This window comes from Sceloporus occidentalis, unplaced genomic scaffold (assembly GCF_023333645.1).
Source record: "Sceloporus occidentalis isolate IW3139 unplaced genomic scaffold, rSceOcc1.0.p SCAF_31, whole genome shotgun sequence".
Classification (NCBI taxonomy): domain Eukaryota; kingdom Metazoa; phylum Chordata; class Lepidosauria; order Squamata; family Phrynosomatidae; genus Sceloporus; species Sceloporus occidentalis.
In genome coordinates this window covers 6215644-6228773 of record NW_028317011.1, presented here as the reverse complement: position 1 = coordinate 6228773, position 13130 = coordinate 6215644, and the positions used below count along the sequence as shown (strand labels likewise).

Below are 13130 nucleotides of genomic sequence, written 5' to 3'. Positions count from 1 at the left end.
AGGCGCTCTAAAAGTTTACAATGCACCAAAGTCCTATAAAGAGTTTCCAACAGAGGTGTTTTAGGAGCATCCACTTGGGTCAGCAACTGCAGGAGTATTTGCCACAGATATTGGAAACTGGGCAAGCTCAAACGCGTTCAAGGCTCTCTCTACCTAATGTATCGGTTTGCCTTAATCTGTCAATTCTCGTCTTGTCATACCGCTTGAATATATGTATTGTATTAAGCGCTGCATACATTGTTGGCACTATATAAATAAAAGATAATAATAAGAAGAAGAATATTCAGTGTGTAGGTGTATTTGTGACATACTTGAAGATTACCATCTGAAACTTCTGTAGAGGACCTACTTTTTTTGTAATTTTAAACTACTCAAACTAGATATTTATCACATGTAACTTGTCATTTAGTGGCTTATCTCCTACCTCCTTGCTCGGGAATTAAATAAATACTAGATGTTACGGCAGCAGTCTCTGTTATATAGAGTGTTCATGTCCCTTGTCCAAAGAATGCTGTGCATTCCTAGACATGGTGTCATTGCAGACTTAGTATTCTACTTACTACAGTATATATTGATATTTAAAGGTAGGGGAGAAGTAATGTGCTCATTGCACTACCTGCATTTGTAAGACCCACTTTTATTTCCAGCGCTAGATGTTGAACATTTCAGGAGTTGTTTTGTGTTTTCTTAGAAACGTATCAGCTGATGTATCATTCTGTTTTGCTGACATTTGGCAGTTTCTCTGCAGTATAATAATCATTACTAATTTATTTATACAACCGCCAAGTTCCACATGATAACATTTTGTTTCACAGAGTACAAAAATAAAACATGCAGCAAAGGAAGAGCTTATTGATTACTTTTATTATTATGTTTTAATTCATGGTGGAGTGCATTCTGCACACACTACAAGACGCTTTGCAAGCATTCTTCTGTCTCATTCTGTCTCATTCTTTCTTTTCATGGCTGTCTCTAGTGTAAGCAGCATCTCTTAGTATGTAAATTTCTTGCACTTGCTTAGTAGCGCTCCCATTGAAGATCGTTGAAGCGTACGCCAATTACATGCCAAAACATAAGTGTTCAGATGGCATACATCTGATTGGACGCTGCTACTCCTGTTGACTAGAAACTGAGTTTTACTAACCATGTTGAAGATGCATACTGAGGTATGCTTCCGGCTTTTAGTAGATACAGCAGGGGAGGAGTTAAATGAGACAGTAGTCTCATTTTCTAACTCCATTTATTAAAGAACACATGCACCAATTTGCACTGAAAAAAATGGACTGCAGGGCTCCTTAAATTCTAAATATATAGAAGTGAGAAGCTACAGGATTGAACATTTACAACTATAGAACAGCTTTATTATCCTTTATTTATAATGCTATAAGGATCCAACAGTGCTGAAAATGTGTATACACTGCCTTTAATAATCCTAAGGGCTGCTTATAAACTATATTCAGCACATGTATTTATGGAATTTATGTCCAACATTGTCTTGACATAAGGAAAGGGGTAATTAATGTTATCATGGTCGAAATTATTTAGGACCTCAAATATTTATTTTAGTTTATGCAATGTTATTAAACAAGTAAATATTACTATAATAAGTTTACTTGCCCTTAACCAAAGTGAGTTACTCATATGCATTAAAAATGATGCTCAAAGAGATATTTGCAACATAAATCATTACTTTTGACAGTTATCAAACATGCTTGCTTAATTCATTAATTATGGTGCTTGCTTAATTAATTATGGATAATTAGATGCCAACATTTTAGATTTATCATTCAGCTGTTGGTAGGTTGGAACTTTCAATACTCCATACTGTTAGTTGTGAAGTGGGCATCAATGACTGTCCACACTTACCTGCAATGATTGGTCATGTTCCTACCAAGTTACTGTTATAGTAGAAGATGCCGTACTTCTAACATGCAAATGTTGGTATAAATTTCTTAAGGCATTTTGCCTACAGCATCAATGTCCTGCATTGCAATTTGAAACTGGGGTTACGTGGTTGTGATAGTTGTAAGAAGGCAAGTATTAAAAATGAGATGTTATAAAAGTAAAGGTGCAGACAGCGAATGATTGTGATATTATATATAGGATGGAATGGGTGTAATTAAGAAGGGTGTATAAGCATAGGATCTGCTTTGGGATTAGTCACCCTTTCAATCCATCACCATTGTGTCAAAGTGGTCTATGGGTTTGTATCCGGAGATGGTCCCCAAAGGAATCATAAACAAATGCATAGACATACCCGAAAACAAGCAACCTCTTTTACTTTATATTAGGTGATTATCTTTAGTATCAAGCACTACAACTACAAATAAGTAAAATCTCAGGCATATGGTATAAAACAACAATTTATTTAAGCCATTTACAATTGCATGAACAGAGCTATTCAAGAGTAGCGGCAAACATTCCATGACAATCTATGGTGGTCACTTGACACGTATCGTCTTTACGACATAACCATAGGCAATTCGAGGCACACTTCAGAAACGGATTGACCAATGGCAAACATCTTGCTCTTTGTCATGGTTGAGTTTCATATGATAAACAGACCCAATAATAATAATTTAGGTATACTAGACACCATAATGAACAAGCTCTCTTTTGCAAAATTGGTCTCTATGCTATGTCTGCTCCCACAAGCTCGTAGGTTCTAAATTTAAAAATAAAGATAGGAAAAGGGCATAGTAGGTGGGTCTGCTATTTATTATCTACAATTCACGGTTGGTGACATTTAGCATGTGCTGCCAGCGGTTAAATAAATGCCATTATGTGAATAAACACATCATGGAGGAAGAAAAACAGAATTCTTTGTTCTATTAAATATGATTATTTTAGCTTACAATGTGCGGAGAGATAAAAACAAGCACATTTGCCATTTGCACCCTAAGTGAGGAGACATTAGGAATGTCTCAGCTATAATATCACCTTCCAAATACTACACAAAAAAAACAATTACTAAAAAAGGATTTGCAGCTGCTGTTACTTTATGCGTATACATTATAGATTGATTAATCTCCGTCACTCTAGCCTGTATTTCTGTCTTAATTATTTCAGAGGTAAATAGAGGAAAGTGAATTTAGGGGTTGGGACTAATGGCACTCATTGTATTATTATTATTTCGTTTCTTTAATTGATGTGATGTTTTAGCAAATTTTCCATCTTCCTGAATAGCCCAAGGCATTTCCTACAAAAACTACGAGTGATATCAGATCCTTCTGGATTGAGATTGTCTGGCATCGTTCCCAAATAGCCATTATCTCAATGTAAGCAACAGAAGTGTCTTCAGGCCTTTCACTGGAACAAGTTCAGCCTCGTCTGTAAAAACTATTATGGTGACTGAACAGACCATCCCAGCTAACTTATACTAAAGTATACGTTGTATTATATATATATATATATATATATATATTTATATATATATATATCCCATTGTTCAGCTCTCTGGAATATAATGGCGCTAATTAAATTAATAAATAATACATGTATAATATATACATCTACCCTGCACTACAGTAAATATCTAGATCACGCCACATAACCTGTTCATTAGTCAACCAGATTAAACCATGACAGTAGTTTGTTATTAAACTCAAAAAGATTTCCTAAGAAAGAGATCTGCACATTCTTGTGCATTAATAACTGTACACGGAACAGATGTTGTTCCATAATACTTACTAGGGTCTGGCAAGTCTTAGAATAGGGTAGGGATCATACTGTATATTTTAAACTCATAATATTTCTGGATTTTTTTTTAGCTAAGTGGTTTAAAGTTTACCAATCAAGCATGGCAAGCCCGTATTTACCAAAGCTTACGGGCTGCTAAAAGTTTAGAAGTATTTGCACCTTCTATGATGAAGATGAATGGACATAGCTGGGATGGGCCCAGCACCAACCAAAACTTACCTGATATCCAAATGACCTTAAGGATCAATTTCCATGATAAAATAATGCTGTCAATTGATTCCCTGAAGGATTTTTATCAGATTTTTGAGACAATGTAAAATCTCAGTTGGCTCAATGTTTTGAGTGATGAGGGGCCAGATGACTGGAATGTTGGGTTCATTACTATAATTAGAGGACACATGAAGAGACTCTCCTCTATTGTCCTGATCTTGATCAATGTTCTTAAGGAATGTTGAGATCTTCCCTAGATATCAGCATTAAATGTCATTATGTGCATTTGTATGCCTCCAGGCTTTAATTTTGTCCCTTGGAACAGAACATTGTTAGGCAAAAAACTAAACAAAAGTATAGTAGAAAGCCCTTTTCTTAGAAAAAATGCTATAGAAATATGCACGCACAAGAAAAGGCTTTGTTTATATACACACATGGGACAGTATAATTCTACTTCGGGAATCAGACCTTTTATGCCGTTTTATATTGATCCCCATGACTGTGTCCACTTTGTAAATTGTAAATATGTATTAAAAATTTTATAGCAAATGTTTCCCATACTATAAATTTGTATGTTACATCTCAAGTCTGAAAATTATGCAGCAGATCTGGATTTTTTTGTAGGATGTTTCTAAAAATTTTATATATTACTTCAAAGCAGAACTACTTTATCTATTGTTCCTATAGTGACCTACAACGTGGCTCCTAATCAGATTGTGGAATGGCCAGGGGCAAACATTGCAGACATAGAAACAGGCCTGGGCACAGTACTTCCCTTAGGCTATTTGGCACCTCGTCCAAAATTCATGCAAAGGAGTCTCCTTTTGCAAAAAAACTATAGCCGTACACACACTGCCATAAAGACACATAAAATCAGTATTGTGATTATAGGAAAGTGAGTTAAAACCACAACTCCCATGTAAAACCTCCAGACAACTTCCTTCAGCTCATCCGTTGTGTTTTCTATATGTTCAAATGAACAGCACAGCTTTACAACAACCATATTAAAAGCAGTGCTGGTGCATGTGTGCACCAATATCCCGCCAGGGAAGGATTCAGCCACAATGATCAATTCAGAATAAATTAAAAAACACCAAACATTGCAGTAAAGTGCTGTAGCCATAATAACCCGGAATTTGACCAGCACTAATGGGAAGGGCATAAGTGTATCCTGAAATAAATATGCTGGAAAAGAAACAGGTGGGTGAAACAGATGTTCTTTGCAGTCACCATGTATGAAACTTTAGTCAGTGTAAACTGCTGAAAAAAAATTTCTGTATCAAAATGCTTGTGAAACACACTTCAAATAAACGAGTTCGAAATACCACCACCACGTATACAGCTTCTATATAATGAGCTGCCAAAGGGGGAGGTTAAGGACAAACCGGCAAGTTTTCCTGGAGCAACCAGACCTTGGGCTTCTGAAAACATCCATTTGTTGTCTTGTTCTTCTGTAACAATTTCAAAATTTGGGAATGCCATAATTTAGCCAAGTTTCATATAAAAGCATTGCAAATTTGGTGAACTGAAAAAGGCAAATTCCTTTCCCTTCCTATTACATTGCTTTGATTTCGATGTCATTTTTTAAAAGGTGGGTACGTGCTGAAGTCTGCCACAGACAGCAGTTAAACAAGTTTGATTCACTCATTGTGTTGAACCGCTACACATTTAGCAATCAAGAATAAGAGGGGAAAAAAAAATGTATGTATGAATTTTTTTTTTTTTTATTGTATTTGAAGAGTTATAACTGTACAAATAATTTTACAGAAAACACTTATTTCATTTATGTACAATCTCTGAATTCCCATCAAGGCATTATCAAATCCAGCAACAGGGAATTCTACAGTATATGCAGGTTACAGCATAGTAAAATTGAATGGGTAGGGGCTTTCACTAATCATTTTTCCATAAAAGCAGTTGGTTATTGCTACATTGCACTATTTCACATTATCCTTGTTTTTGCCTTGTCTTTGTGATCTAATATTGATATCTAGTACTAATATTTCCATCATGTTAGCCCATTTCATATTTTCCTTCACATTCAATATATTTGCAACATACACTCTGACCTTCTACAACATACATTAATCCTTCTTAGGTCCCACATATGCCATTTCAATGGCCCATCATTCCATAAACAGCTTGTCTTCGAAACAAACAAAACATTTAATATGTTATAACTACCGTTACTTAAATCCTTCACTAGTTCCAACTCTAGTTTCCTACGTAACTCAAATGCACATGTCTACATAAACCATTAGTTCAAAATACTACAAAACGTGACAATATACTTTGTCCAACCCTACCGCCCCTAAATAAAAATGTTGAAAAAAATGCATTGTTTGTGGGAAATCAAAAACCCATCTTCAATATACAATAAATCAAGTTAAAAAAAAAAATACAAAAAAAAATGCCCTCTACTCTACTTAAAATTTAAATAATTGCCAGGATACACAAATATAAAAAAGGGAGGAATGTACAGTAAACAAATAAGAAATATTTCCAGTAGGTAACATGTAAAACCTATTAAAATGTTAGAGTCTGTCTTCTTAAAATTTGTCTCGCATGCATTTTTGAATACTGCAAGATCTAAGATAGTTGGCTCAGGTTACAGCATAGCCGTCTCAGAGTGGAGAAGAGCTGGGAAAACCCCAGTAAACAACTGAATTCGGCCCACAGAGAGGATTTTAGACTTGGGAATCCCACTTCACACACTACCTTCTCCAGGGAAAAAAAATATATACACATATATATTAAAAAATTGAGAAAAAAAAAAATGCACTAGTAACTAGTCTCCACCACAGGATCCGGTGGTCAGTGTGTCAGGTAACAGAACTGTACTATTGTGGTTTTTTTTTTTGTTTTATTTTATGCGATTACTCAAATCTCAAGAAAACAGACACTATTTTTAACAGTGTTAACTGCATACCAGTAGCTGCCACTGAAAGGGGGAGGAGGATAACAAGTACAGTAGGATAAGTGAAATAATCCACGCGTTCTGGAAACGTACAAGAAACAAAATGTACACATTTATAAATAACAAGTCCTTCCAAGAGTCAGCTTCCAAATTAAACCAAGGTTTCTTTCCGTTTGATGCTCTGCTGTGTTTTATCTCGGAATTTACGACTCCCAGTCTGTGCTCTTTGTGTTTTCCCACTTTTAAAGTCTTCTGGTGAGCTTGAGACAGGACTGCGCTCGTTTTCATCCAAGTCCATTTCTACAATCCCAGATACGGTAGACGACCTTCTCTGTGCTTTGGCGTTTGGCACTGGTGGGTGGTTTTCTTCACATTCTTCGTTAACATCCGGAAGCTCCTTCACTTCGGTTGGTGACGCTTGCTGGTAGGGAGCAATGGCTGTTCTTATGCAGTTGAGCCACTGCTGTTTGTGAAACACATCATTAGCTTGGAGCGTATGACTCTGGCCAGGGCATGCATCTTGGAATCGGACCCTGAATATGTTTTTGGCTAAAATAAAAAAAAAAATTAAAAAGAAAAATGTTTAGTAAACATCAGGAATTGCTTAAATTCAGATACAAAGTCACTTATTTGGTACAATACATATATATTAAGCTGACACACCATAGTTATGTAATACATGTGCCATTTAGCAATTCATATTGTGATGTGAGACAAACTGCTTAATGATAAAGCCGAGGTAGCTATATAAAAACGTCATACCTTTGTCTGAATTACTGAATGCTCCTCTAAAAGAACCTCCCATTCTTACATCTCCATCCTGCAGATCCTCTAAAACGAGTTCCTGAACAGGAATAGGCTGTCTGTAAACTTGATAGTACTGGCGCTCATTGCGTGTTATAAGACGTGTTAAGACGAGGATGTCTTGGAAAAGGAACAGATACAGCTTCTGCAGAGAGAAAAATGTTTCACGTGAATCAAACTTAAGGTAAAACTTCCTCTATTATATCCCTAAAATGACACTTTTTTTAAAACACATAAAACAATATCTTTGTGGAAGGGAAACTGCCACAGAGTCCTGTAGAATCTGACCAGAGCAGAAAGCATGTTTGCAATTAGGCCTCAAAATCTACTTTTGACTGCCTGAATTCACAATTTAGTGTAACCAAACAGAAAAAAAAAGTGTACTTTTTGTTTCAACAAAATAGCAAATATGCTTGGTTTCCTACACCTCAGGATAAACTTATGTGCACACAACTTTCCGGTGAAATCCAAAGTATTTATATACTAGCACACTTACATGCCCATTCTTATTTTTCAGCTCGCCATGACAATGCAACATCTTGCTTGCATCTATTCGTGGATCTCTCTGCTTGTCATCCAGGTACTCAAGTTTGTCAATGTAATACTGGCATTCAGACTCCCCCTTTTTTAAGTTGATGTCGGTAAGCACTCCTTGTATCAAGCATAACTACAGGAAGAGGGGAAAAAGTAGACAAATCATGATTAAACATTGTGAAAGCATACCAAGGTGAGCCCTAGTGCATTACTGAAGGTGGCCACAAAAACAATTTTTACTCCATGATTAACTTTGGTAGGCAAGTGCAGCAGCATTACACAGCAAGCCATGTCTTCTATAGACCCTTACAGGTCTGTTAAGTTAAAAAAAGACATTGCATTGCAAACTATTACATGAAACGCAATTATTTAAACACCTAAAACATTGCCATTACTTACAGCCTCTTCCAAATTAGGGATGTCTGGGTGGTCTTTAGGAGTATGCCTTAATATCTCTTTCAGCAGCAGGGGATATTTCACAAGACGGCTTCTGGGTATATCAAGGAAGCTCCATAAGTCCAGCTTGCGACTGAAGGGAGACTCAAGGCACCTCTGGAGAAAGTCCTGGACTCTGCGGTCCAACTTCTTTTGGTCTAGGAGCGCCTTGGCTGCCAGCTGGTTACTACAGTATCCTTTGTAAGCATTTAGTCGCGGCAACTGTAGGCAGAGGAAGCAGATTTGTCAAATATATTCTCAAATATACAAATAGCATTAGAGATAAGTTGATTCATGGCTAACATAAATGTATGAAAACGCTTAAGTAGCATTGGCCTTCTAGAATATAGTGTTCTGTGATTTCTTTACTAGACAGATAAACAGGACTGATCTTTACATGACATACACCCTGTATCCCTATGTTGATGTATACATTGCCTTTTAGATTTAGAACAGCTATGTATCTTACCCAATTAACAAGAATTTGTCCAATTTGTCCAACAGTTCCATCTGGTCGTGTTGCTTCTCCAAGTTTAGTCAGAAATTCTGTTTAAATAAATAAAACATATGTAAGGAGACAAATTCAATCATATAGATATATATAAATTGTTATGAAGAAATCATTTGATTGACAGGCATAGCCATACCTTCATGAAGAGGAATATAAGCATCCAAATCTCCAAATATATGTGCAAGTTCCTCCTCAGACATGATAGATAGCTTCAACATGGGATCGTGATAGGCCTTTCTCGCCAACTTGAGATCTTCAATCAGGTCTTGCTCACCTCTCGTCATTTCAAATATAGCCTGCATGGCAGGAAAACAGACAAGTCCCTGGTGTTAACAACATGATCTAATACTCGGTTGCACTGAGAGAGCCGTGATAAATTGCAAAAAAGAGCTATGAATTTATAATGGCAGATTCTGGTTTCTTTGTATTGCTTAGCATCATGGTAACATTCCCTTACTCTGTATCTGATGTCCTGCAGACATGCAGGAAGCCTGCCTCATCCAACGCAAAACCTCATTTTATATTACTGAGTTGGCATAATTGTTTATTGAATAAGCACTGAAAAGTACCATAAAGTATAAGGGCTTCGCTTGTGATTAGTGATCAGAAATTAAGCCCATTGGAGAAGGAGCAACCATTTTGGGTTACACACTAACCACCACACAGTTGTAAGATGAAAAAATTCACATAACTCACTTTTAATTAACTGTTTTTGGAGTGACAGGTCTTTTTTTACAGGAATTACACAGGAATAGTCATTTGACTGAGCATTCACCGAGTTGGTGGATACAGGGAATGGTCTCTTAACTCACCTCTTGCCGTTTAATTTCTTTTGTGCTCAGACTTTCCTTCATATTGACATCTAGCATTTCGGACCAAAGAACACTGTTCCTTCTTTTGGGAGGGGTAGGAGCAGCCATCCTGCTACAGGTTTTTTGGGTGCTGCTTGGAGACTTGTTTTCTGCCCGCATTGCGAATGACTGTCAAGATGAAGCATGTTTTCAGTACTTGAAAATGTGGTTCAAATGTACTTAAATATATCACTTTACTCATATGACGATACCCAGATGCCCCAGCTATTTGGTATAAAGTTTTTTGTTGTTTTTTTTTGGGTTTTTTTTTAAATGTTGTACCTGAATAGTTTGGCCAAAGCGTCGTACTGCTCCATTTCTTACAGGAGAAATTAAGTTTGCCAATGATGTCACACGTGCTAAAGGCCTTACTCTTTTATTGCTCGGCTCCTGAAAACACACAAAATGATGTTTCATTCATTAGTAATTCCAAATAAATGTAAACCCACCAGCTGCAAAAAGTTAATCAAAAACAGCAATCAAGATCAAAAGCTATGCAAATATAAAAAGACAGGGCAGCGTACGACAGAATGGACAATACAGACTTACGTAATTCTCTGCACGCAACTATATTTAAACAAACGAGTAAATGTTCAACTACTGGAAAAATCCTTCAGCTAGTTTGCGTGAAGTGTTTAGTTTTAAATAAATGATTGAGCTGGACAAATACTACTTCAAAAACTTTTTTTGCCTTAAAAAAAAAGAAAAGAAAAAGAAAAAACACGCACAAAAAAGCTGGAAAAGGCAATATTTGTCAAATGAGGCATAAAGCAGTGATACAGCTGCTCGGACGTACGGAGCACAAGAAACAATTGTTCTACCAGTTTCAGAGTGGAAACATGGCTCACTTGATTAATGTCTTTTAGCCAACATTAAGCTTATTTTTTCTCTAGTGTCTATATTAAGCAAACTGAATTCGGCAGAGCAGCGGCGGCACATACTCGGGTCTAGGAACGTCTGTACAGTTTCTGCATAGTTTCGGCATTGCTGAGCCAGGGGAGGACAATATATTATTTTAGTTTAATGCACGAAACTCTGCAGATGTAGGTTCTCAATACACCTAGTAGTGCTCTGTTTGCTATAATCAGCACAAGCACACATACTAGCCATGACCAGATAGCGCAGGTTAAAATTCAGCAGCTGAATCCCAGTATTATCACAGTAATCAGTAACAGCCACTTTAAATAGTTACTACAACTTGGACAGTGGGCTTCATGTAAATATATACACCACATGCATAAAAAAACAGCCCTGCACAATGTTACTTTCTTCCAGTAGCACTAATGCTTAAACGTCATAGCCATCCGAAAGGACAACAGACTTTCTGCACATATCTTCTAAATGAGCGGATGTGTTGAAGAATGAAGTTTTGGAAGCTGAAAGTGACCCATTACTGGACTGTCCTCAGGGGATAGATATGACAAACGCTCTGCGAGGGACAGGTGTTGATGAGCGCATAGCACACTGGTGTCAGATAAAGTAAGCCGTCTACATTTTTGCTTGCCCATTTGGTAGAGCGAAGACAAAGTCTCTTGTTTGAAACGACACAACAAGAATGCGTAGCGGAATTATTACTCACTTTTGCTATGTGACAGTTATTATATTATTTCAACCGTTTTATCACACAAGCGGGTGCTAAAGAATGCTCAGCTAAAATTGCCAAAATTAGGAGAGGAAACATAAGAATCCCCTACGGTAATGTGTGGGCTTACCCCAACAGAAACAGCGGTTATTCCCTTCAGGGTGAATCTGAAATCCTAAAGCCCTTATCCTGCCAGCAGCACAAAAAAAAAAAAAAAAAAAAAAAAAAGCTACTAATCCATATAGCCCTTAGGTCGCCGGGAGACATTCTCTGTGAAACGCTCTCAAACATACGGATAAAAGGCTGTGTGTGTTAGAATATCTACCAAGGGATAACATGTGTACGCTGAATTCAGCAAAACGAGCAGATCCAATAAAGAAGAGGCTGGTACCAGTAATAAAATAAGTGTGTTGAAATTAGTTTAAGCTTCAAATCTCAAAAACCATTTTAAAATCCAGTCTCGGTAGGCGAGCGTGTCTGTTGTATCAGACGCAACATTCTACGAGGCTACAAATTAAACAATACAAACAACTGAAAGAATGCAGGAGAAAAGCAGATCAAAGCGTAGGTGTTTTTGTAACATTTTTATGCTATTTTGTGAATATGATTCATGGTTCTAAGGTTAAGGGAGGCTGACAGAGCCTCAAAAATGAAGATAAGTAAAACAAGCAAGATAATAATTCTCAAACCACAACTAAATGCAAACAATTGCATTTGCATACCAGCTTGATAATCAGTTAAACAACCAGCTTTAAAGAAGAAAAACGTAATCCAATCAAATGCCAACACAGAATGAAAACTACCAAAAAACATTCTTATTTAACAGGAATTCCTCAATTCTTCAATCGCCGCAAACCGCAGTTCTGTTTTAATACATACCTCCAATTCCTTAGATGCTTGGTTCTGAACTGCTAGGACCTGGATAGTCCTTTTAATAGGCAGGAGACCTCCAACCTCATCATGAGCCACCATACTTTCTAATATCCCCCTCACAGGAAACGCAAGCGATCCACTTTAGAGGCTCAGCTCTTAGGAGAGCTGCTAGTTTTTCATACACAAGCCGTCTGTGTGCTAAGAAACACTCACAGCTCCTTCCCATACTGCATACTTCCCTTGCTGCAACTGAATTCAGGTTTGGGAAGTCCTCCGGTTTCATGTACTTAAAGGTGGGAGGAGCGCTGCAGCTGCCTTCTGGGCGTGCGGCTGCTCAATCCCACGTCGTTTGTCGGTGACAGCTGGCACACCTACTAGCTAGTCTCGCGTAACACAGACAGCTTCACTTCTAGACACAGAATAAACCAACACAGCCTGCTGTTCGGGCAAGTTTCATGCGCAAAGTTTGCTTTCTATTCCATACTCCAGAAAAACTACTACCTCAAGAGGTAGAGCGACCCTGCCAAATGGCTTACTGTAGTCGCCTATAAAAGAACCCCCAATTATTTCACGAATGACATCATGAAAAATGCTCTAAAGGCTATTTTGGGTAAAACTATAGATAGCCCTGTCGGTTTCTAAATTCCGCATTAACATAAGCCACGTGGGATTTTCATCACAACCCTGGACTTGCCATTATTTTAGCTGCTTCTG

General features: G+C 37.3%; 1 protein-coding gene across 1 annotated transcript; it reads right to left on the bottom strand.

Annotated features, from left to right (window-relative positions):
• Positions 1–6977: 6977 nt before the first annotated feature.
• On the bottom strand, positions 6978–12515 carry LOC149298770 (neuroepithelial cell-transforming gene 1 protein-like). The gene is made up of 9 exons (XM_089487180.1): positions 12423–12515; positions 10244–10351; positions 9923–10090; positions 9247–9406; positions 9069–9145; positions 8564–8821; positions 8127–8297; positions 7589–7775; positions 6978–7375 (listed from the first exon to the last, which is right to left on the bottom strand). Exons 1-9 carry the CDS (start codon positions 12513–12515, stop codon positions 6978–6980), a joined length of 1620 nt encoding a protein of 539 aa, XP_089343306.1.
• Between the last annotated feature and the right edge of the window lie 615 nt (positions 12516–13130).